This window comes from Microcaecilia unicolor, chromosome 9 (genome assembly GCF_901765095.1).
Source record: "Microcaecilia unicolor chromosome 9, aMicUni1.1, whole genome shotgun sequence".
In the NCBI taxonomy this organism is placed as follows: Eukaryota; Metazoa; Chordata; class Amphibia; order Gymnophiona; family Siphonopidae; genus Microcaecilia; species Microcaecilia unicolor.
In genome coordinates this window covers 32,343,281-32,369,385 of record NC_044039.1, presented here as the reverse complement: position 1 = coordinate 32,369,385, position 26,105 = coordinate 32,343,281, and the positions used below count along the sequence as shown (strand labels likewise).

General features: G+C 43.4%; 1 protein-coding gene across 1 annotated transcript in view; it reads right to left on the bottom strand.

Annotated features, from left to right (window-relative positions):
- The window catches only part of DEPDC4 (DEP domain containing 4), a 36,693-nt gene extending 12,767 nt beyond the window's left edge, over positions 1-23,926 (bottom strand). Inside the window, exons 1-6 of the mRNA XM_030215385.1 lie at positions 23,854-23,926; positions 15,817-15,974; positions 12,841-13,258; positions 9,905-10,053; positions 8,800-8,989; positions 1,298-1,524 (exon numbers count right to left, since the gene is read on the bottom strand). Coding sequence (XP_030071245.1) covers positions 1,298-1,524; positions 8,800-8,989; positions 9,905-10,053; positions 12,841-13,258; positions 15,817-15,898 — 1,066 coding nt within the window. The 5' untranslated portion in view covers positions 15,899-15,974; positions 23,854-23,926. The remainder of the gene's footprint in view (positions 1-1,297; positions 1,525-8,799; positions 8,990-9,904; positions 10,054-12,840; positions 13,259-15,816; positions 15,975-23,853) is intronic.
- Positions 23,927-26,105: the final 2,179 nt, after the last annotated feature.

The following is a 26,105-nucleotide window of genomic DNA, read 5'->3' as shown; positions in this document are numbered from 1 at the left end:
CAAGGGAGCATCCTCTCTTCTCTGTTACAGGTCCCTGCCTATAGAATGTATTATCCCTTTTCCTTAGGTCACAGACCTCCATGATTAAATTCAAGGCAGATCCTAAAACCTACCTGTTTGATGCCTTCATATTAGCCTAGGCACTGGCCTGAGCACCAGTTTACACATACCCCACCCCCTCCTCTGATCAGTCTTTAACCTATCTTTCTGTCCAATAATGGAGTTGTTTCCACCCTCCCCCATTCTATTCTCCTCCCTCCCTCTCATATATATATAGATAGATAGATAGATAGATAGATAGATAGATAGATAGAGAGAGAGCGGAATATATATATAAAATTGTAAGCCGTCACATAGATATTTTTTTGATTTGTGGGATAGTAAGCCTTTAATAAACCTGAACGCAAAAATAAATTTATGGCAGAATTTACTAACCTGCAGTACTTGGTTTCTGCAGTTTAGTGAATTCCAAGGTAAATTTACCCCTTGTACCAAACTATGATTTAATAAATAGGCCTCTAAGTGTGTTGGGGACAGTGGGACATAAAATTAATAGAAAAATATCGGGGACCCATTATTCAGCCGGCAGCACTCAGCATTTTGCTGACCGCCACTGGCATTACTACTACTACTACTACTATTTAGCATTTTTATAGCGCTACAAGGCGTACGCAGCGCTGCACAAACATGCCCAGAAAGTCAATGCAGGGCCATGCCTGAGCTTTAGCATTGAATTTCTGGGTTTGCAGAGCCAGCTAATGCATAGCTGGTTAACTGCAATATTCAGCACTTAACTTACTGGTGAATCACATAAAGATAGGACTGACTTTTATGTGGTCCTATTTATGCAGTTACCTTGGCTGGTTAAGTACTGAATATTGGCACTTAACCGGCCAAGTACCGACTCCGCCCATAGAATGCTTCCAAAATAGCCGGTTTTGACATAGGTGCTTACCACACATTTTCAGTGCCACTAACTGTTAAAGAGGGGGACCAGCGTGTTTTTTGCCCTTCCCAACAAGTACAGAAAAATATATGCTGGGTCCCCTCGTCAGTCTGTGAAAGACACAACAAGATAAGAACATAAGCACTTCAGCCAGATGAGAACATCTCTGATTTCTCAGCCTGGATACATGTTGTGCCAGCAAATCTAACAAATTATAAAACTAGAAAAATGTAAAAAAAAAAAAAAATTCAGTTAAAAAAAAAATTTAAAAGGATCTCCTCTTGCATACATAGTTATTTCAGCTAATTTTAACTTGTCAATAATCAAAAGGATTTTCTAAGTTGAACTTACCCAGAAGTTCAAGGATTCCTGAGTGAGTATCGACATAATGGTTGTGAAGGAATGGCTCTCTTGCTTGATTGTAATATTTTGCTAGAACATCAAAGAACATTTTTTTGTGCACATCTAGTTCAATTTTGTCCTCAGTATTCTGAGGTAGCTGCTGACTGAGCATTACTATCTGCTGATCAGGGAAATATTCCAAGCAATCCACTGCTGCACAAAGCCATCTGTCAAGTCTAGAAGAAGAAAAATTACAATGAATCAAATTGGCACCACAATGGTCTTCTTTCAATAACAGTCCTGTATGAGAAGTCAATTTAATAAAAAAATATTAATACATTGAATAGGATATCAGCCATTTTGAAGAACTGGTCTTTACTTTAGGGCCTTATTTACTCACCCTTTCTGATTCTACAAAATGAGTTGAAGAATGAGTCTAGCAATTTAGAGAAAACCCTGATGTTGTAAAAAAACAAAACAAAACTTGATCCTTTCTAAAAAGGCATTGTTTGCACATGAACTGTGGTGGTAGGTACCTTACCTGATCTGTGACAGGCTTTTGTGATCATATGGCAGTGAAATTATTGGTAACATACTGTAGGGGTTTGCTGTGGCCTGTGACACCCCTGGTCTTCCATCATCCATTAGCCAGACCTGACCCTGGTTAGATTCCAAAATCTGACAACATCAGGCTCTGCTAGGGCAGTGATGCTGGAGCTGTCTAGGATAGGTCAGTGAATCTTTTCAGCCTCCAAACTGTATAAGGCCTGGGCACTATCAGAGACTCAGGTGGATGTGTTACTATTATTTTTTATTTATTTTATTTTAGTTACATTTGTACCCCGCACTTTCCCACTCATGGCAGGCTCAATGCGGCAGGCAATGGAGGGTTAAGTGACTTGCCCAGAGTCACAAGGAGCCGCCTGTGACGGGAGTCGAACTCAGTTCCTCAGGACCAAAGTCCACCACCCTAACCACTAGGCCACTCCTCCATGCAGATCACATACAACAGATGGCTTAAGCCTTTAAAGACAGGAAAGTGTTGGAGAAAGGCTTTAGGTCCATAATTTATGTTAACACTTTTTAAGAGGTAAACAGATAACATCCAACAGACTAGATTAACACGCATTAGAACGTTATTTACTTCAGACTCAATTTAATGGATGGTACCTATTTACTATTAACATGCTTAAGGAAATTAGTCTAACTAACCTCATAACATACAGCAACATAAACCAAATCAACAATAACAGAAGACTTCTTTTATTTTCAACTGTTTTATTACAAACTTACTGTAGATAATTGAAATAAAGGATGCTGCATAGTTTTATCTAATACAAGTGTGATGAACCCTTCTGTAAATACTTTGGTTGAATAACTGAAGGAATGGCTGATTGACTAATTCCTGATTGAATGAATGGTTGAATTGGTAAAAAGATGATGAGGTTTACAGGAACAGAGAGAGGGGAGGAAAAGCCCTGAGGCAGCTTCCTTTCTGTTCAAGACGTAAAATAGATTACCCACAAGGACAAGAGAGGTTTATTTGTCTTCTGTCACTCATTTAATTTGTAATATTGATGAGGTGTGTGGTATGTATTGTCTATTTATTACTTACTATTTTCAGGTATTTAGGGGGATTCTGTGTTGATAGGTAAAGCAGGAAGGATTTATGTGTCTTAAGTAAATTATGTTTTTAGTTTATAATGCGGATGATGTAATATACGTTGAATATATTGTCTTATTCCTTATGCATTATTATAAACTGCTTTGAACCAATGTGTGAGTTCCAGTATATAAATATTTTAAAATAAATAACACCCCTAGATATAACAAAAAGGTTGATTATTAAGTTAGGGCACAAAGCCAATGATTTCAAGAGACAGGGGGGGGATGGATCACATGCAACATTCAACCTATAAAACAAAGATTGGGGCCTGGAGAGGTCCACCGAACAGCAGCAGCACTGTGACATCTGCAACAGGGGTGGGCTGATGAAACTTTAAAACCACACCCTTTCTGTGGCATGCAGCTGCATGCATGAAGGGTTGTGGCCAAGGGGGAAGTACCCTTTTGGAGCCACAAAGGAGGAACTTTGACTGGAAAAACCTGTGGAGAGGTCAGCCATTTGGTGAACTGATCAGTGGTTAACCTCGTCTACAACTAGCCATGGGGGAAAGAAATAAAAAATAAGGCGTCTTCCTCCCTCTGCCAAAGCGAAAGGCCCTAAGGACGTGCGTGTCTCTTCCAGTAAATGTCTTCATGCTCGGATGGTGAGCCAACCTATTTTGTTCACTGTATCCAGAGCTTCCTTGATCCCAGTGGTCAAACCCACTCTATCTCCATCCACAGCCCCTGATTCTGTAGTAGTAGAGGAGGGAATTATGAGACTTTACTCCCAGTGCAGTAGAAAAGTGGGTTTTCCCCACCCTCTTGATGGTGGTGCATCTCTGGCTATTTCTGAAGCCCCTTAAAATTAGGGGCGGTCAAAGGAGAATATTTCCTTACTGGGCATTTGGAATGTGGTGACAAAATGGAGGGACTATTAAGAAGTTCGGTGATAAGAGGCTGTCCTTGAGCAGTTGTAGGAAAGAGACAAAGTCTTACAACCTCAAGTGGCTACATTGCAAGCCACAGGGCTGGAAGGAATAAATTATACGCTGAATGTTCATTATAAATTCAAGTTACTTGAGAATACATCCAGGACCAAGAACCACAGGTTTTTAATATTTCCCTCTGACTCATTCTATTACTAATCATTTCTATAGCGCTACTAGACGTACCCAGCGCTATACACATTATATGCAGGTACTTTCTCTGTCCCTAGAGGGCTCACAATCTAAATTTTTGTACCTGGGGCAATGGAGGGTTAAGGGATCCTTTTACCAAGCTATGGGGGAAAAGGGCCCTGCACGAGCAGCGGGGGCTATTTTTCCCCGCACGCCAGGACCCTTTTTACCGCTGTGGGTAAAAAGCCCCCAGCCACACAGGCGCCGAGATGGCGATAAGGGCTCCTGTGCTAACCCGGCGGCGATGCCCAGTTACCGCCAGCTTACTGCAGCACAAGCCATTTCCAAGGATTTTCTTTTTCCCCCAGAGATGGCAACGTGCTCAGCTCGGGACTACCGCTGGCGGCATTTCCGGATGAGTGAGTGGTAAGCCCACGTGGGGCTTACCGCCGCTCTGTAAAAGGGCCCCAAAATTACTTGCCCAAGGTTACAAGGAGCTGCAGTGAGAATTGATCCCAGGTTGCCAGGATCAAAGCCCGCTGCACTAACCATTAGGTTCTTGAGCAATTGAGGTTGTATGGCTTTTTAGTCTCTTTCCTAGAAGTGGCTACACTGCAAACCACAGGGATGGCAGGAATAAAATATAGGTTGAATGTTCATTATAAATCGGAGCCACTTGAGAATGCATCCAGGACCAAGAACCTGAGGTTTTAAAAATTTCCCTGTGAATCATTTGCTGTCTCCAAAATTTTTGTTAAAGAAACACTTAAATAAAGGAGGTCTTTGTTAATTCCAAATTCAGATAATACTGCTGTACCTGGAAGAGACATGCAAATCCTTGGGCCTATCAAAAAGCACAGTGGTGACAGATGAGACCGAGGGCGGTCTTCATAAGGTGGTTGCCTCTTTGAGCTTTGATTTGACCAGGTTTTTGGAGTCATCCCAAACTGATATTGCCTCTAGAGCTACCCTCGTTTCTGCAGTATGAATTACATAAAATAATGCCCACAAAATATTTCTTCACAAATAAGAATGCTTTATTTTGTGGGCATAAGTTGGAAGTCTTCCTCAATGTGGCTTATGCCACTCAGTGCAGTTTTTTGTTTTTTTTTAAAGTTTCCCTGCAAGTGCTTGGTTAGTTTTCAGGGTCATAGTTATTCCTTTTTCAGCCCTGCCAACTAGAGACTTTTTTGGCTGAGAAAAAGGTTGAGTCAACTATTACCTAGAAGGCTTGTATTGCTTATACTGGGTACCAGTGAGATAAAATTCGTGGTGTTAAGTATAATCAAGGACAGAATCTATTCCAGGTTGGGCAACCTCGGTCCTTGAGGGCTGCAACCCAGTTGGGTTTTCAGGTTTTCTATAACAAATATACATGAGATCTGTTTGAACGAATTGCCTCCATTGTATGCAAATAGATCTCATACATATTCATTGTGGAAATCCTGAAAACCCACTATGTTGTGGCAGTCGAGGACCAAAGTTACCCGCTCCTGGTCTATTCTCTATGCCAGTAGTTCCCAAACGTAACATAGTAACATAGTAGAGGACGGCAGAAAAAGACCTGCACGGTCCATCCAGTCTGCCCAACAAGATAACTCATATTTGCTGCTTTTTGTGTATACCCTACTTTGATTTGTACCTGTGCTCTTCAGGGCACAGACCGAAAGTCTGCCCTGCACTATCCCCGCCTCCCAACCACCAGCCCCACCTCCCAACCACCGGCTCTGGCACAGGCACAGACCGTATAAATCTGCCCAGCACTATCCTCACCTCCCCACCACCAGCCCTGCCTCCCAACCACCGGCTCTGGCACAGACCGTGCAAGTCTGTCCAGCACTATCCCCGCCTCCCAACCACCAGTCCCGCTTCCCACCACCGGCTCTGGTACAGACAGTATAAGTTTGCCCAGCCCTATCCCCGCCTCCCGATCTTGACTAAGCTCCTGAGGATCCATTCCTTCGGCAAAGGATTCCTTTATGCTTATCCCACGCATGTTTGAATTCAGTTACCGTTTTCATTTCCATCACCTCCCGCGGGAGGGCATTCCAAGCATCCACTATTCTCTCCGTGAAAAAATACTTCCTGACATTTTTCTTGAGTCTGCCCCCCTTCAATCTCATTTCATGTCCTCTCGTTCTACCACCTTCCCATCTCCGGAAAAGGTTCGTTTGCGGATTAATACCTTTCAAATATTTGAACGTCTGTATCATATCACCCCTGTTTCTCCTTTCCTCCAGAGTATACATGTTTAGTTCAGCAAGTCTCTCCTCATACGTCTTGTAACGCAAATCCCATACCATTCTCGTAGCTTTTCTTTGCATCGCTTCAATTCTTTTTACATCCTTAACAAGATACGGCCTCCAAAACTGAACACAATACTCCAGGTGGGGCCTCACCAACGACTTGTACATGGGCATGAACACCCCCTTTCTTCTGCTGGTCACACCTCTCTTTATACAGCCTAACAACCTTCTAGCTACGGCCATCGCCTTCAAATCCTCAGATACTATCACCCCAAGATCCCTCTCTCCGTCCGTACCTATCAAACTCTCCCCGCCTAACACATACGTCTCCAGTGGATTTCTACTTCCTAAGTGCATCACTTTGCATTTCTTCGCATTGAATTTTAATTGCCAAACCTTAGACCATTCTTCTAGCTTCCGTAGGTCCTTTTTCATGTTTTCCACTCCCTCCGGGGTGTCCACTCTGTTACAGATCTTAGTATCATCCGCAAATAGGCAAACTTTACCTTCTAACCCTTCGGCAATGTCACTCACAAATATATTGAACAGAATCGGCCCCAGCACCGATCCTTGAGGCACTCCACTACTTACCTTTCGCTCCTCCGAGCGAATTCCATTCACCACCACCCTCTGGCGTCTGTCCGTCAACCAGTTCCTAATCCAGTTCACCACTTCGGGTCCTATCTTCAGCCCATCCAGTTTATTTAAGAGCCTCCTGTGGGGAACCGTGTCAAAAGCTTTGCTGAAATCTAAGTAGATTACGTCCATAGCTCGTCCCTGATTCAATTCTCCTGTCACCCAATCAAAGAACTCAATGAGGTTCGTTTGGCACGATTTCCCTTTGGTAAATCCATGTTGTCTCAGATCTTGCAACTTATTGGCTTCCAGGAAATTCACTATCCTTTCCTTCAGCATCGCTTCCATTACTTTTCCAATAACCAAAGTGAGGCTTACCGGCCTGTAGTTTCCAGCTTCTTCCCTATCACCACTTTTGTGAAGAGGGACCACATCTGCCGATCTCCAATCCTGAAGGCACCCCAGCCAGTCAGGTTTTCAGGATACCCACAATGAATATTCATGATAGATTTGCATGTAGTGGAGGCAGCACATGCAAATTTCTCTCTCATGAACATTCATTATGGGTATCCTGAAAACCTGACTCGCTGGGATGCCTCTAGGACCAGGTTTGGGAACCACTTCTCTATTCTTTTTTTTCTTCCTTCGTGTATATTGCCTTAGTATTATCTCCTCATGAGAATTTTGAGCTGATATTTTTCATTTTGGATTTGTGTTACCAGCTTTCTCTCTAGTACACTGACTGGAATATCATTTCCGTGTTTTAATTCAAAAAAATATTACATGGCACTTGCAAGAAACTAGTTAGCTCCAGGCAGCACAATTTAAAGAAACATAGTATAAGCATGCACATACAAGTTGTGTGGGCAGAACAATTAGTGCCCACTGACATAGTAGGGCATTAGTCCAAACTCTCCTCTAAAACTTGCCAATGAATTTATCAAGTCAAAAACTGTTAGGCCTTACAGAAGAGCATTTATCTAAATTTATAAATGTTTTATGAAGAAACTGGATTAATCTATTACTATATCAGTCTTAGAAAACATGTGCTTCAGCCAAATTGTCATGCAACACTTGTTTTCTAGCAGGTAGGAAAAAATTCCTTTTTTCACATTTGTTTTTGGTTTTTCAAATTTTGGATTTTTTGTTTCTTTTGTTCTTGTGGGGGGGGGGGGGGTTGTCTACTTTTTGGTTTTCTTGCTGTTCTCTTTTGTAATTTTATGATTTTTTTTTTTAATATCTTGGCATTTTTTTGTCTATTTGTATTTTTCCTTTTTTGTTTGTTTTTTTTCTATCTGTACTTCCTATTTTTTTTCTCTCCCCTTCCATGTTTGTAGGGCCAAACCCCCCTAGCCTTGGGCCCACTGCAGAGGCAGCCCTCCCAAGCTAGTTTTAGCAAAGGTATATCCTCCCATGAACAAAGAGGCAACTCTCTTCCGAGTCTAGGTTCTCCAAAGAGATGGTAGCTATCTTTGGAGCCAATCCTAGAAAGCTGGATAATCTGGTACCTGGAAAAGTTTCCACCCCTGCTGCCAGTATTGAGCAGGCTAACAGATGCTCACAATTCAATATAAACACAATGGGGCTCATTTTCAAAGCACTTAGCCTCCCAAAGTTCCATAGAAACCTATGGAACTTAGCCTCCCAAAGTGCTTTGAAAATATGCCTCTATGGCTCCCAAACCTTCCCTTCCTCTTTTTGGGTCATATGATTCCAAAAAACATTTAGGGTTTCCCCATGTATATACTGTGTCCTACAAACCAAGTCAGTTTTTAAATTACATTTTGAATATTGTGCTAAATGTATAAGCACTTAGAAAAAAATTAACCTCTCTATAGCAAACCTCTCTATACCTCTATTGTGAGGTAACAATAAAATGATGACTCTTGGGCTTTGGTCCAAACATACTCTGTTTCCTCACTTACAACCATTAAGGCAAGTTTTCTGTTTTCTTAGTACTAACTTGGGCAGCTTTAGGCTTTGGGTAACCTCTCTATCCAAGAAAGTGTTAGAGACAACAAGATCTTCTTCTCTGATAATTGGTTTCCTCTGATCCATCTTACTTGGAGACTCTAAAATATTCTCCAGGACTGGAAGATGGATTAGTTGAAGAAGGCGTACCAGTATCTGCTGCTTCCAAACGTCATCCACAGCTTAGGAGAATGAAAAAAAACGAAATGTTACAATGAGAAACTGAAGGTTTATTTGAGCAAATGCATACTTCTTCCATAATAATAAAAAATATATATTTTCCCAATTGATTGTCTACCATATTTGAAGTTATCCTAAAGTTTTCCCTGAAAATCTCCAGAATCTCTGGACACAGCAAGTAAGCAAGCAACATTTCGAAATTGTCTGACTATAATGCTTAGTAAGTGTACCTGCACTGAATTAACCATAGATTGTTCAGAACTATGGCAATGTCCTGCATGATGTGCACAGTTACAATTAAATGGAGACAAATTAATCGCATGCACAGCTCTATCATTTTAGGCTTCCAAAAAGTTCCACATCCAAGGATAGCCAGAATCAGTCCTAGTTTACACTGAATCAGAATGCATGCATTGCTAAATTTAACCCAACAGGGTAAAAACCAGGATTGGCTCGGCCTATCCCTTATGACATGGGGTTTGTTGATAACATGCCTAGAATAGTTTGGGGTGGGTGAGGCAGAGAACAATATCCCTTCCCCTCTAAATGCTGCGGGTGCTAATGCTGAATTGGTTTCGTCCTCCATATGACTTTTGCCCCCCACAAAGTAGGCAAACTACACTGATGCTGCCTAGAATTATAATCTGTTATACTTAAGACCTCTAAGACAGTTTAATGACTTTTGTGCAGTTTCTTGAACTTAATTATAAACTTCCCCTGGACCATATGCAGCTAATGTGAACTTATAAAAGTGAAAAATATATAAAGTTGGTATCCTGCAGTGGAAACTGGCATCAGTTTAGTTCAGTTTCTTTACACTTTCTATACAACCTTTACTAACCAGAAGGTCAAAGCAGTTCACAAATCAAAAGAAAAACAGTCGGAAAAGAACCCCAAAGGGCACAGTCACTCCTCACCGTTTTTCGAAAGCTGACGAGAAGGTTCATTAATCACAATGTTTGGAGGAAAAGATGAATGCAGGCTGATTGTATGCAGAAGTTCCTCTATCCTCTCATCAGCCATTTCCAGAGCTAAAGGGTTGGAAATTGTTGTGGCACAGTGTGTCCTGATAAAAAAAAAAAGAAGGGATTTTCTTCACCTTTCAGTATAGATTTCAGGTAAAACAGTGCCATTATAAAACCATCCACCCTGTATACAAAAGCTCCCAGAAACTTAAATAAAATGCCCTACATGGCCATGTTTTACCAGTATAAAATGACTGCGTCAAATCCAAAATGGAAGATAAAACAAGGCAGACCTTGTAAAAAAAAAAAAACCAAGCCCCACAGTTTTTATTAATAGATTAAAAGCTCCCAGAAATTTAACATAAAATGCCATACATGGCCATGTTTCACAAGTATAAAATGGCTGCGTCAGGGGCTGATCTAAAATTTCAAAAATAGCTTGGTTGCTGTAACTGTTAAAACATAGCAAGCTAGATTCTGGGATCAGTCTCTCATAAAAACGCTGTGACTGTAGACGCTTGGACTCACTGCCAACCGCAGAGCTTGCGTAAGCGTGGCAATGACCCACATTAAAAAAACAAGCAAAAAAAAAAAAAAAAACCTTACAGGATAAGTTACATACATAAGAACCCCACCTTTGTCCTGCCCATGCTCTGCCTCTGTGCAAACATGTGTTAAGAGGGTATTTGCTGAATACAACTTTGACAGCTGCTAGCATTTGTGTGTGAAAATGCCCATATTTTAAATAGGGCTGCATTTCCGAGGTAGGCTGTGAAAATTGTAAGGCCATTTATAGCTATTCTGCATGCTGTTTTAGATTCTTTAATTTATAATTTTTCCAGTTTGTATTTTGTATCTTTTCACTACTTTTTATTCTTTAATTTAGGGCTGCATTTTGATTAAAATTTATAATTGCGATTAATTGTACAATTAACGGTGTGTTATTTTTTGGGGTTCCCACTGCAGCTCCTTGTGACTCTGGGCAATGGAGGGTTAAGTGACTTGCCCAGTCACAAGGTGCTATAGTGGGAATAAAAATAAACATACCTTTAATCAAGTGTTTAATCAAAATTAAGTTTTTAATTAAAATGCAGCCCTAATTCTAAACAATTACATAAATAACACTATGTAGATGTGATGAAACTGTGGGTTTTTGCACCTGAAAACGGTATTATTTCATGAATTGTATTTCTCCTAATTAGCCTGCAGATGGCACTTGTTTTGAGTTTTAAAGCTGTTGCAGAAAAAGACTCTCTCTCTTCCAGTTTCAGCTTATGGAAAGAAAATCTGCAGTACTATTGGGCAGCTAATTTAAAAATTGATGCCCCGGGCTTTGATTGGCCTTGGATTTCAAATCTAGCCTAAAGGTACTGAATTTTCCCCAGTCTCAGCCAGGGAGCAGAGAGAGAAAAATCTCTTTACTGAGGCCTTGTGAGCAGTTATATTTTATAACCTGTGAGCAGCTACAGTTCCTGAACTCCCAAGGTACTAAACAAATGTTTATAGTTTTATAATTGATCCATAGTCAGTTACCTGTTTGCTGAGTTCACTTTTTTCTGTTCAAGTTCTGTGACAATAAACCTTATTTAGTTTATTGACTCTGCTGTCCTGGACTAAGAATCCTGGTTTGTGTATTTGGGTCTGTGGGTGCTTTCTGTGGCCCCAGTGTCCTAGAAATCACTGGAGAATAACCCGAGTGGGGAGACCAGCCCAGAGACAAGCAGGACCCAGTCAGTAGGTGAAGGGTGCTAGTACACAGCACAAGCACAAGTGCAGCTGAGGCTGGGCAGTCCCTTCAGGTGGCCGCAGGGTAACCCCAGGCGGGTAAGCGTTTTGTGACAGTAAATATGAGCACTTAGGTTATGGAACTGTCCCCATGGTGCCATTGTCACTTGTTGTAAGGAGACATGTTTCTGGGGGCAGAACTATTTACAATGTTGGAGTGGTGGAAGAGTAGCCTAATGGTTAGTGCAGCAGGCTTTGAGCCTGGCGACCTGGGTTCAATTCCCACTGCAGCTCCTTGTGACCTTGGGCAAGTCACTTAACCCTCCATTGCCCCAGGTACAAAAACATAGATTGTGAGCCCTCTAGGGACAGAGAACGTACCTACATATTAAGTGTACAGAGCAGCGTACATCTAGTAGCGCAATGATTAGTAGTAGTAATAGTATTAACATGCACCAACATTTTTAGTGATAAAAATAAGTATCTGCACCAATTTAGCAGGTGCAAATGTGTGGATCAGTGGCATAGCCACAGGGGCCTGGGCCCCCCATGGTCTGCTGGTTTGGCTGGCAAAGGTCCCAAAGCCCTGCCAGCAGAGGCCTTCCTCCAGTGCTGTTCACCCTTGCGCTTCCTGCTCTGCTTCCCCACCCCTAGAATGCATGCTTGGCTTTAGTGAAATTGAGCATGCAAAAGGCTTTGCGCATGCTCAATTTCATTAAAACTAAGTATGTGCGCCGCGAGGGAAGTAGGGCATGCGGCGTGGCAACGAACATCACTGGAGAGAGGCTTCTGCTGGCGGAGCTTGGAGACCCCCCACCGTTCCAGGTATGTTGGGTAGCAGTGAGATGGAAAGCAGTAGGGAGGCAGGGCAAAATGTGTCCCCCCCTCCCCCCAAAAAATATTGAGATCTGGCCGCGCGCCTGGTGTGGATATTGTCTTTTTACTTTGAAAATCCTCAGAAGCCCTTACAGTGAAGAGTATCTACTTGCTTTTAACCACCATGGAAGTTATAAAATCATTTTAATTCAGTTGAAATCTTTGGGAAGAGGGGGCACAGCACATTGTGATGGCACCGAAAACTCTGAAAGCTTCATTCCCACTGCTAATGCTTGTAGTCAAGCAGGAAAACTAAGCATCATGAAATTTTTCACCTTATTACAAACCTGGACAATCTTTTTGTCTTCACATCATGTCTTTCACCAGGTGAGAAATTCTCAGCATCTCTCTTTTTCCATGAAATGGGAGAAAATTTGCAGTTTACAAATCTGTATAAGCTATTATTTGTGTCCTCAAACACTCCCTCTTTTTCGCTTCTGAATAGCTTTGCTCCCACTGGCTCAAACACCTTGTGATCCATCAGAGCTTGGCAAAGTTGGACACCCTGGAGCCGGGAAATGTCACTGCTACTCAGATATATATTTTGCATAAGATGGCTCAGCACCACATCAACAGCATCTGATCCAGTAAAGCAGTTACTGTATGTCCTCAGATGCTGTCGGCGCCGCTTTACTTCCACCCGAGTATGAAGTGCATGGATGATGCTATTCCACAGTTGAGTGGCCTGGAATGGACCAGAATAACCTGGAAACAAATCATTTAAACAATTTTGATTAATACATGGAAAACCACTATTAACTAATTATATTTTAGCTTACACTAGCAGGGGAGACAATTTAATTTAACTGATGGAAGTTCACCAAGATGAAAAGCAGCTTTTGACCCTTCACTCCAGACATGGGTGCTGATGGGAACTCACTGTGGTTTTATGGCTGGGTTGAACATAGGGAGGATAAAGGCTCGCGAGGCCACTGCTTGAACTCTTGGCAGCCATTTTGAAGTGGCGCCAGGAGCAAAACAGCTGCAGCCGCACTGGGCAGGAAAGAGGGGGCTCTTTCTTGCCCCGAAGAGGTCACTAGACCACCAGGGCACTACAGTAAGGTAAAGGAGGGGATTGGAGGATAGGACACCCTGAGGCCCACCTGCCCATTCGTCCACAAATCCAGGCTGGTAATACCTGCCCGGATGCCTGGTCATGTCTTCAACAAGAGGACATGTCCAGGTAAAACCAGACATATGGTAACCCCATCCATGTCATGTAGTCACCACACAAACAAAAACCCGTCTGCTTTAAACAGTGTTTATAGTGGAAGGAGCGTATGTTGTTTCTGAGGTGATATCCAGAATTTGAATATTTTTGTATGATGTGTTATTACGAGGAAAGCTCCATTGTTTGCCTTCTTAGGTTCCAGCTAGCCTCACTTACAAACATTTGTGTGTGCATGGGTAGATAAAAATATAGCCATGATCCTATTCTAAATTTCAACACCCACACTTCAGTCTTTACTGCCCTCCATGACTCCGAGGCCAGCAAGATGGGAGCTTTTTCTTTTATTTTAGTTTCAGCTGAGAACACGTGCCTAGTTTCAGGTATATTTTTGGATTCGGCCGAAAATAAATCAATTGTTTCAATGGCAGTTTTGGTCACAGCCGAAACGTAAAAAAAACCAGTTTTGGTCGGCCTCTAGTTACTTTTCTAAATTTGATGTGTGTGTTGTTTTTCTTGTATATTACTTGTACATTTCATTATGTTGTGCTCTGCCTAGAGCTATATTTGGTCAAGCGGAATATAAGTGCCAAAATTAAAGAGTAATTCTATAAATTGGCGTCTCAGTCTAGAAGCCCCAATGCCATGTGTTTAGTGCCGATTCTTAAATGGCAACTTGGCATGAAGATTCCGTTATAGAATACTAGCATAAGGTTGTCATTGTTGCACCCATGTGTAGGCATGCCCTCTTACACCATGTCAATGGCAGGCATTAAGTTGGCGTGCCTAGGTGCGTCAAGTGGTGTACATGCTTTATAGTATTCTATTAACCAAATGCCTAACTGGGAGGCACGTCCATGGCCCGCCATCTATGCCCCCTTGCACTTAGGCGATACTTTATAGAATAGCGCCTAGTGCACACAGGCGCATGTCAACCTGATGGCACCTTTGACGCACGTGAGCAACACCTACTTCTAGGAACCACTTTATAGAACTGCTCCCATGTATTTTTAGACCTTCTACACTTTTGCTGTTTCTCGAATGAAAGGCAGTAATTAAATACTATGAACCTTAAACCTTACTCCCAGCTCCACAGTGAAGAGTGGATAGACTTAATCTGTCTTGAAATTTACACCCTTTGCTCAAAGCAATAAGCTTTCATGAAAGTATAAAAACGATGTTGGTGTTTGGTTATTCCTATTAAAGAGACCGTTTCTCAGCAAAGACCTCTGGAGAGGCAGAGACAGGATTGATGGACTGTACCTGGTCGATATTCAAAGTGATATAAGCGGCCAGGAGAGGCTCCTTCCCAGTTAAATTGCTTGTGAGGGGATACCCAGCAAAATTCAGTGGACTTAACCAGTTAATACTGCTGAATATCAGCACCGACCACTAAACAAGAAGCTGGCCATTTTGTGGACAGAGTTGGCCCTTATTCAGTTAAGTATTGATATTCAGCCCTTAACTGCCCAAGTTAAGTGGCCAAACTGGAGCGCATAAAACAAAGCCCTATCTTTACGTGGTGTTAATATCAAACTTAACCGAAAAAAATAGCCGGCTACATAAACCTGGATAGTTAATGCCGGTGCCTGGACATGGCGGCTAAAAAAAACCTCTCAGTGCCACCAGCTGAGCTAAGCACAGGCTAGGCTAGCTTCATTTTGTCTCACTGGATCTAGATCCTCTTATGTCCCATGCCCTGAAAAGAAAATAATAAAACAAGCACAAGTTCAAAATGTCAAGCTGTCATTGGAGGCTACAGCTCTAATCATATATCAAGCCTGTGGTCATTTCATTGTATTCTGCTTATTTCTTTGGGTTTGACAGTTCTACATTGCCAAATGTGCTCCTTTCAAACAGATTCTCTTTGTGGCTCTTGGGAGCCTCCTCTAGATGGACTCTGCACAGACATAGAACAGATATTTGTCTCATACTTGGGAGGTGGAGGAAAAGCTTATTATTTTGCTTAAAATCTGGTTTATATCATCCTTTACCCAGGACGTCACAACACATTCCCTTTATTGCCCACATGTAGAGCCCTCTAATGCCCAGTTTATTGCTATGAGACCTACAGGCCTAACACAGTGGCTACTACCTCCCCTCCACCGGCCTCTCCGAGCTCTGCAATCACTTCGGCTGCTAAGCCTGCGGAACCGAGGCGTCAGATTCACTGCCATTGGAGCATAGTCGAATGTCACATGTGCAGCCACATCAATAGGACGAAAAAGGGAAAGCCAAACAGCATTGACAGATCTGAAATAGAAAATTATTGTATTTTACAAAAAGTTATCATATGCTGGAAAGCTATGTATCACAAATGGTAAGATGGAAAAATGGCAAAAAGTCTAGAATGGCAACTTAAGAGAGCCAGTTTTATCAAAAGCAGGTCTGCCAAAAGGACAGGGGGGGGGGGGGGGGAGGGGCAAGATTACCCAGGCCCAGCTTAACCAGTGGCATGGGAGGCTTGGCCTCTTCCACTTTGTGCTTGGGTCCCACCAACTACAATACCCTGAATGGCTGGCAGAGATCCCCAAGCCCCACCAGCCAAAGAACTCCACAGCCCGAACCTCCACTGGTGTGAAGACATCGGCAACGTGCTTGCTAACAGCCAACGTAGCATTCCATGCATGCTCAGTTCGTGCACATGAACTGAGCATGTGTGAGGAGTGCTTACTTTATTTTTTGTCTATTAGATTGTAAGCTCTTTGAGCAGGGACTGTCTTTCTTCTATGTTTCTGCAGCGCTGTGTACGCCTTGTAGCGCTATAGAAATGCTAAATAGTAGTAGTAGTAGTAGAGTGCTGACATCAGTGGTTAGAAAGCATGCTGCCGACTTCCTCACACTACGGAGTTCTTTGGCTGGCTGGTAGTGCATCAGTAAAGATAAAATTTTAAAATTGAGGGGTGAGGGAGTCAGGGAGAGAGAAGGGAACGAGTGCCCCCTCCCAAAAAAGTGGGCTTCTGGCTCAGCTCCTGCTTTCCACTGTGACTGATGGTGCAGCAGGGCAGGGGCCCTCCTAAGGCTGTTTGCCCTGGCTCTGCTCCCCAGTATCTCTCCACACTTGTCGTTCCCTACACCCCTTCCCGTGCACTCCGCTCCATGGATAAATCCTTCTTATCTGTTCCCTTCTCCACTACTGCCAACTCCAGACTTCGCGCCTTCTGTCTCGCTGCACCCTACGCCTGGAATAAACTTCCTGAGCCCCTACGTCTTGCCCCATCCTTGGCCACCTTTAAATCTAGACTGAAAGCCCACCTCTTTAACATTGCTTTTGACTCGTAACCTCTCGCCTCCACCTACCCTCCTCTCCTCCTTCCTGTACACATTAATTGATTTGATTTGCTTACTTTATTTTTGTCGATTAGATTGTAAGCTCTTTGAGCAGGGACTGTCTTTCTTCTAAGTTTGTGCAGCGCTGCGCACGCCTTGTAGCGCTATAGAAATGCTAAATAGTAGTAGTAGTAGCTTTGTCTCTCGGCAGTACTGATCAAAAGACAAATGATTTTGATCAATATGGGGTTTTTTTGTTGATGGATTCATGGCCCAGGGGAAAATCAACCATGAAGGTAGCCCCTCTTCTGTCCTCTTGCCCCATTTCTTAAATGCTTTAAAATGTATCGGGTCTTTATCTGCTGTCATATGGTGAGTGTGTGTATCAGTCAAATCAAGTTTTCTATTCAGAAAATGCACACCTTTAAGTAGACACATAAAAAAAACTTATTTGGCTGCTTACTTTGGTTTTTCATCTTTCCTACTTTTGACTTTAGCTCTTCCTATCCCTCATCTGTTCTCTCTCCCTTTAGCCCACCTCAGCTTCTTCCATGTCACCCTTTTTTCAGCCTTCAAACTCCCAAAACTTCTTCCTTCGTGGTTGATAACTAGGGAACCTAGCTACTTTTTGGAATCTTTCCAGGTGCTTGTGGACTGGATCAGCCACTGTTGTAAACAGGATACTGGGCTTCATGGACCTTTGGTCTGACCCAGTATGGCAGTTTTTAATTCTTATGTTCTTAGCTGATCACTCAAACGCAGGTATAGGCATCTGCTTAAGAGTACAGAAGCTCAGGTGTAAACTAATTTGTGCTAATGCCAGCAAGAAGTAGGCAAAAATCAGGACTGGGTCAACCTGGACAGGACCACTGCACTGCTGATATATATAATGCCTGCTGAAGACACGGGAAACCTTCGCATTGAATGCGGTGGCCATTAAGTCCATCACCGGCATCCCCCAACGGGCAGCTATCTGATCGAAGGCCAGAGTGTCCACCCCCAGCTCCAACTGGTAGCGACTGAGAAAGTCTGCTTGAACATTCTGTGACCCTGCTATATGAGCCACCGTCAAGAGAGAGAGATGAGGAGTCTCTGCACAAAGGCAGATCAGGACCACCTCGCACGCTAGTGGGGCACTCCTGGTGCCCCCCTGATGGTTCACATAGGCGACCGCTGTCGCATTGTTCGAGAGAACTCGAACTGGGCAACCACGGAGAATTATTTATTTATTTGTGGCATTTATACCCCACTCTTTCCCGCTAGATAGCAGGTTCAGTGCGGCTTACAAAGTATGGTACAAAGTATCACAGAGATAATACAAAGCATGGACAAAGTATCACATGGGTGACATAGTTACATAGGGTAGGCTTACAAAGTATGGTCATAGTTACATAGAGTAGGCTTACAAAGTATGGTACCAAGTATCACAGAGATAATACAAAGTATGGAACAAAGTATCACATAGATGACATAGTTACATAGAGTAGGACAATAGTGATAGATGTGGGGAAAGAATTGGAGTATGGGTAATGCTAATGGTGTGGAATTAGGATCGGGGTTTAGGATTGGAGTGTGGGTACTGCTAGTGATGTGGAATTAGGATCGGGGTTTAGGATTGGTCATTTGGGTGGGCTTGTTTCAAGAGGTAAGTCTTCAGGAGTTTTTGGAAGGGTAGGTATTCATTGGTTTTTCGGATGTGTCGAGGCATGGCGTTCCAGAGTTGGCTGCCTATAACAGAGAAGTTGGATGCGTAGTAGGTTTTGTATTTGAGGGCCAGACGAATCGCACGCAACTCCAAGTGGTTGATGGACCAAAATGCCTCCGTCGAGGTCCAAATGCCCCGGGCCATCTGTTGGAGGCAATGAGCCCCCCAACCAGACAGCAACACATCCGTAGTCACAATCTTCCATTCTGGGGTTTGCAGAGGAATGCCCGACACTAGATTCTTTTGAAAGAACCACCAATGCATGATTGTGTGCAGACGGGTCGAACATGGCACCCGAACCTCATAATCCTCAGAGTGGAGACCAATGGCTCAGAAGGTGCCAATACAGGGGGTGCATGTGAGCTCTGGCCCACTTTACGACGTCCAAGGTAGAGGCCATGGAACCCAGAACTTGTACGTAGTCCCAAGCCCGCAGGTTTGGAGTTTGGAACATAGCTCGCAACTGACCCTGCAACTGCTGTGCTCGAGCTGAAGGAAAAGAAACTATCCCTGTTCGGGTATCGAAGCACACTCCCAAGTATTCCAGCTTCTGGGAGGGCGCAAGGCTGCACTTTGGGAAGTTGATCACCCAACCAAGCGACTGAAGCACCCCAACCACTCTGTCAGTTGCCCGTCGACTTTCCTTGAAAGAGGATGCCCGCACAAGCCAGGCGTCTAGATAAGGATGGACTTGAATCCCTTTCTTTCTGAGATAGGCCGCCACTACGACAAGGACCTTGGAAAAAGTCCGAGGTGCTGTGGCTAGGCTGAAGGGCATCGCTTTGAAAATGATGACCGAGCACTGCAAAGCGAAGAAAACGCCTGTGGGGAGGCCAAATTGGAATGTGTAAATAGGCCTCTGAGATCGAGAGACATCAAAAACTCCCCTGGCTGTACCGCTGCAATCACTGAGCAGAGGGTTTCCATGCGGAAATGCCGAACCCGTAAGGACCTGTTGAAGCACCACAAAATAAATGGAGTATCGACCGCACCCTCTTTCTGCTGGGGGTACAGGCTGGACGGCACCCAGTCGTTGTAAGTTGAGGAGGGTGTGACGAACTGCCCGCACCTTGGTGGCAAATTTGCCAAACTCTTGAGCACCTGGTTGAATACAGATCTTGGCTCAGCAGCCCCTGGTCACACTTCTTAGTACTACCAGGCGAGACTTTGGCAGGTCCCCATCCCCCACCCTTTTTGCCGTACACTGTTTGGGTGTAACCCGCCCAGGCTCCCCTGCAGCCCCCACCAGGTTCTTAAAAGAAAATTTTTTTTGGCCTGGCTAGCTTTATTCCCTGTATAATAGGAAATAAGGCTGTCCTTGGCAATTTGGAGCCAATTTAGCACCTAGAAGCTACAGAGGGACCCAAACAGGGTGAAAAGAAGAGAGTTGGGGGGGTGGGGATCCTTACCCCTCAGGTGAGATCCCGTGGGACCGTCAAAGCTTCACCCAGTGGCACTAAGTGCAACCGGGGACTGCGGAGCCAAGCTCCGTGCTCAGTCAGGTATGGTTAGAGACCATGAACCTGGATGCAACTGTTAAGCTCAACCATGCTCTGTGGCCACGGCCAACAGAGCAGGAAGCTAGACCAGGGACAGGAGCATCAACAGCCGACCTACCACCTCCTGGAAAGTTGAGAAAATACAGAATTGTTCCAGGGAGCACCAACCACAGTTTCTACAGTCATGTCACTGGTACAATTCAGTTTTCTTTACCTCCATCTGCTGATATGAAGGGATAAAGCCCATTGGTTCAGAACAGTGGAAGCCGATACTAAAAAATTAGTTTAATCTCTTTGACCACCTGTTTCATGGCCCTCGGAAAGGCCAGACGGCCTCTAAGGCCTCCATTGTGAGGTGGATCAAAGCAAGTATTGAGTCTGCCTCTAAGTCTCTCCATTTTCACGGAGAGAGTGGTGGATGCTTGGAATGCCCTCCCGCGGGAGGTGGTGGAGATGAAAACGGTAACGGAATTCAAACATGCGTGGAATAAACATAAAGGAATCCTGTTCAGAAGAAATGGATCCTCAGGAGCTTAGCCGAGATTGGATAACAGAGTCGGTAGTGGGAGGCAGGGCTGGTGGTTGGGAGGCGGGGATAGTGCTTGGCAGACTTATACGGTCTGTGCCAGAGCCGATGGAGGGAGGCGGGGATAGTGCTGGGCAGACTTGTACGGTCTGTGTCCTGAAAAAGACAGGTACAAATCAAGGTAAGGTATAAACAAAAAAGTGGCACATTTCTTGGGCAGACTGAATGGACCGTGCAGGTCTTTTTCTGCCGTCATCTACTATGTTACTATTGTGAGGTGGATCAAAGCAAGTATTGAGTCTGCCTATATTTCTAAGAATTGTCCTGTGCCTCAGGGGCTCAAAGACCAGTCTACTAGGCAGACACACAGGTGATTTCCCCTGAGGAGATTTGCAGGGCGGTGATTTGATCATTCCATTCCTTTGCTAAGCAGGACATATTGGACAGAGTCCACTTGGACTTTGGCACAGCCAGCATTCAGGGGGACCTTGTCATCTCCTGCCCAATAGACTTGCTTCAGCACATCCCATTTGTACAGAACAGTAGAGCTGATGCTAAGAAAGGAGAAATTATGTCTTACCAGATAATTTTCTTTTCTTTAGTCAGTGACACCATTCTAGAATCCTTAGAAGAGTTTGGCTCTGTGCTTCCTTTTCAGTTCTTAAAAAAAAAAAAATTCCCCTTTATGACTGGCAGCTATACTGGGTTCCTGTGATATGGCTATATCCTGGTATAATAAAAACAAACAAAAACCTAGCACAAATATTCTACTAGAAACCACACAAGCTACAGAAGAGTGGAATAAGCCAAATACAGTGTCCAAGATCATCAAAGTTTATTCTTCCAAAAGGATGTGCTGACACATCCTTTTGGAAGAATAAACTCTGATTTTCTTGGACATTGTGGTTGGCTTATTCCACTCTATATCCTGGTATATGCAGGGTAGTGAATGCCACTCTGTGGTGTTTTGCTCGCTTGACTATCATTGCAGCTGAAGTGGTTGATGGAGCATGGGTGCGTTGCGCAAAACGACCTTTTACTGCTTGGCCAGCTATACAAGTACATAAGTGTTGCCATACTGGGTCAGACCGAAGGTCCATCAAGCCCAGTATCCTGTTTCCAACAGTGGCCAATCCATGTCACAAGTACCTGGCAAGATAACAAAACAGTACAATACATTTTATGCTGCTTATCCCAGAAATAAGCAGTGGATTTTCCCAAGTCCATTTTAATAATGGCTTATGGACTTTTCTTTTAGGAAGCTATCCAAACTTTTTAAAACCCAGCTAAGCTAACTGCTTTTACCACATTCTCTGGCAACGAATTCCAGAGTTTAATTACATGTTGAGTGAAGAAATACACTGGATTGTTCCACAAAGCACCACAGCTTATACAGTGATGTCACTGGTAGAATTCAGTTTTATCCCTGCCTACCAGCAGGTGGAGGTAGCAAACACCCATTTGTGCAGAATGGTGTTGCTGACTAAAGAAAAGAAAATTAACTGGTAAGACATAATTTCTCTTTTCTACACATCATGCATACCTCCTCCTCCCTCCCTCCCCCCATCTTTAATTTAGCTATACAAGACATTATTCTATTCTTAAATTTATATTCCACCTGATTTCATTAAAATTCAAAAAAGATTACAGTATAAGACATCTTCGACCTACAATGAAGACAAGAATTACAAGCCAAATAACAATAGAATTACTAATTTAGATCAGATTTCAACCAATTTTGAGAATAAATGTCTTTAAAGCCTTTCAGAATGGAGTATATTATATTGAAGGGTCTTCTCTGCATAAAGAACCCACCCAACCACCTCCCTTACCAGTTTCACCTACCCAGTAAAACTGCCATTTATTTACATTGTACTTTTATGATTTTGATACTTTGTAAACCATCTCAAATAGATAACCCAAGGAGAGTCTATAAATTTATATAAGTACATAAATAAATACTGTAGCATCATTCAACAAATTGGAGATCTATTTGCGTACAATGGAAGTAATCTCATACATATTCATTGTGGAAATCTTGAAAACCTGACTGGATTGTGGACCTCAAGGACTGTGGCTGCCCCCCCGCTCTACAGGATTGGACTGAACCTAATGTACATCCTGAAACTCCAGTTCTGTATCACAAACTCCATGTTCCCCAACAATGGAGCTATTCCACTGACAACGTGCCACTGTATACAAAAAAACAAAAAAAAACCCGGACAAAGTTAATTTACTAGCACATTTGAGATTGGTTCTTGATTACTAGTTTCTCAAACACTGGAATTCTAAACAGAAATGTAATCTGACAAGGGACAACACAGAGATGACTAGTGTGAGGCATGCCAGACGGCACTCCAAAGTTTACCACCAAGATATGCTTATTTCAGCTTTGGCAATTATTGGGGTCCCAAGACAACCACCCTGGTTGCACACCCCTCCCCCTAATATTGACCCTGATTAAGGCCACCAACAGAATCTGGGAATTGTCTCCTATGCTGTAATTTTATTTTCATTTACTATTTAGATTTATTTTCTCCTTTACCTTAATTGCTAAATGTATTATTTTGGCAATACAAAACTGATATGCCAATAAAATTATCTGATTCTGCATTGGACCCAACCCCCATCCTCCTGCCAGCTGGGATTGAGCTGCTACATTAAATACAGGTTTGGTTTTGAGGGGGGAGGCCACAAATACAAAACTGGTCCACAGTTGACAGAGACCAATCGTACATCACTAAACCATCGATTATCTTCCCTCAGTCCCAATTCCTGATGCGGCACCACCTGGCTCCCGACTGAGTACCTCTTTCACAGACAGACAAACTGATACATTGGTAGGTTTTCCTTTATCAAACATGCTTAAAAACATATACAGTCTCCCTGTTATACAAACAAGTTGATCTGAATTTAGGCACAAAATCGAAGACGGTATGTTTCCCTTTCCCCTCCCCCAAATCCCTGTACCTCACAGCAGATGACACTAGTGCTGTCCAATTCGCCGATTCGTTTTGGGGGGTGGGGGAATCGGGAGTCCCGATTCGGGATTTCTCCACCTCCCACCCGCTGTTACCCAAACCATTGCCACTTCCCTCCCTTAACCCACTGCAGCTCAGAAAATAAACTTACCTTAGCAAGGACCAAGGTCTCTCTATTGTTGGCGCATATAAGTCAATCTATTAATTTGGAGCGCAGTCGGAACAGGAACTGACATCAGGGGGCGGGACCGGCAACCACGCCAAGCCCAAGCCACCAATGCGAGGCGCAAGGAAGGACTCGGAGGTTGGCTGAAAAGTGGAGGCTTCTGGGGCGGGGCGGCATGTCAAAACCTATGAGCTGCTGTATCCACGTTGTAGTTCTTTATTGTTTGTTGGTAGCATTTTTATTCAATGGATATACACAGAGGAATCATAATAACGGAATAAGTTGTTATAGGTAAAGTAGTAAATTGTTTTATAAATTCACTCTCATCTCGCTTGTCGTCCCCCTTCTCCTCCACTGCTAACTCCAGGCTTCCTTCCTTTTCTCTCGCGGCACCTTATGCCTGGATTAAACTTCCTGAGCCTGTATATCTAACTCCATCTCTATCTGTTTTCAAGTCTATGCTGAAAACCCACCTTTTCACTGCTGTTTTTGGCTCCTAGCCACTACTCATTTGCCTCCCCCCCCACCTTGTTCCTTCTCACCCAGTGCTTCCCTCGCCCTTAATTGTCTTGTTTGTCTGTATTATTTTAGATTGTAAGCTCTATTGAGCAGGGATTGTCTGGTGTTCAGCGCAGCGTGCGCCTGGTAGCGCTATACAAATGCTAATAATAATAATAAATAATTAGTGTGTCATTTGGAGGGGCTGGTTATACGGACACCCTAGCACTGTTATATTCATGCAGAGAACTTTTCTTTCTCTGGTAAAGGACCACTAAAACATTAGGTTGAAATCTGTGAACATTTAAACATTTTTTTTCTTTTCCTGTGCTTAGATCAAAAGAAAAAGATGACATATAGGAACTTGCTCCTTTTGTTTTGTGGATTGCAGTAGTATATTATAAAAATGCACTTGATATTTTTTATTACTACTATTTGAAAGACAAATATTGACTGAGGGCAGAGCTACCTTCACGCAGAAGTCCAGAGTCAGTCTAACGCCTATGTTTACTAAGGTGCTCTATGAGCACGTTAGCATTTTCCCTTGGCCTCCCCCCACCCGTCCACCAACCCTCCTCTCTCCCCTCCCCTCCATTGATCCATGTCCAGCAACCCTGCTGTCTCCCATGCTCTCCCCCCCCCCCATGTCCAGCAGCCCTCCTGTCTCCCCTGGCCTCACCCCATCCACTGCCCCTCCTCTCTCCCCTGCCCTCCCCCCATATCCAGCAACCCTCCTCTCAGCCCTGCTCTCTCCCCATGTCCAGCAACTCTCCTCTCTCCCCCCCCCATGCCCTCCCCCCATGTCCAGCAGTGCTTCCACACGGAGGTGAGAGGCACTGTCATGTCAGTGCAGGGGGCCCGATACGGAGGGGGGGGGGTGGAGGTTGGTGCGCCAGCGATGTTGCTTCGTCTCCAGGCTCCAGCAGCAGCGTCCGTTTCCCTCTCTGTTCCGCCCTCTGACGTCATCACGTCTTGACGTGCGGGTGGGACAGAGAGGGAAGTCGCTACTGCGCATTTGCAGGTTAGTCGGTCACTTGTTATTTATATGTTTGATTGTTCAACCACTCTTAGGATTCACCTTTGGGTTTAAAAAGCAAACCATATGTATGTAAGGTTTGGATAAACAAATTAAAACAATCAAAGTTTAAAGTGAATGCCCATATGTAATATGTGCTAGCAATAATGAACCAATGATGGAATATTCACATAGCAGGAAGCCTGGACCAACAGATTTATTTTCCACTGAACATAATTAACTTTGTATGAACTTGGCAGCTAATAGTATGCTGAACTGGACAATGTTGGCACATTTAGACTGACTCTGGACTTCTGCATGAAGGTAGCTCTGTCCTCATTATTCAATATCTGTCTTTTAAATAATAGTAATAAAAATATCAAGTGCATTTTTATAATATGCCTCTGCAATCCACAAACGAGCAAGTTATTATACTTCCTCTGTATACATCCGTATGCAGCACAAGCCGGCATGTTTGAAAATAAAAGTGAGTTTCAATACAAATTCTTTCATGTATTGTGTTTACAATTAAATTTCACAAGATAAAGATCTTTATAGAAAACTGACGTAGGTCAACATATATAAAACCATTCAAACTATGCCTGAGCCCTGGAAAGAATTATCCTCCCCAAAGGATTCACACACAGACTGACCGTACACAAAAGAGTCGGGCTTTCCTTCACCTACCTACCTACCTCCCACCCGCTGTCGCCCAAACCTCTGC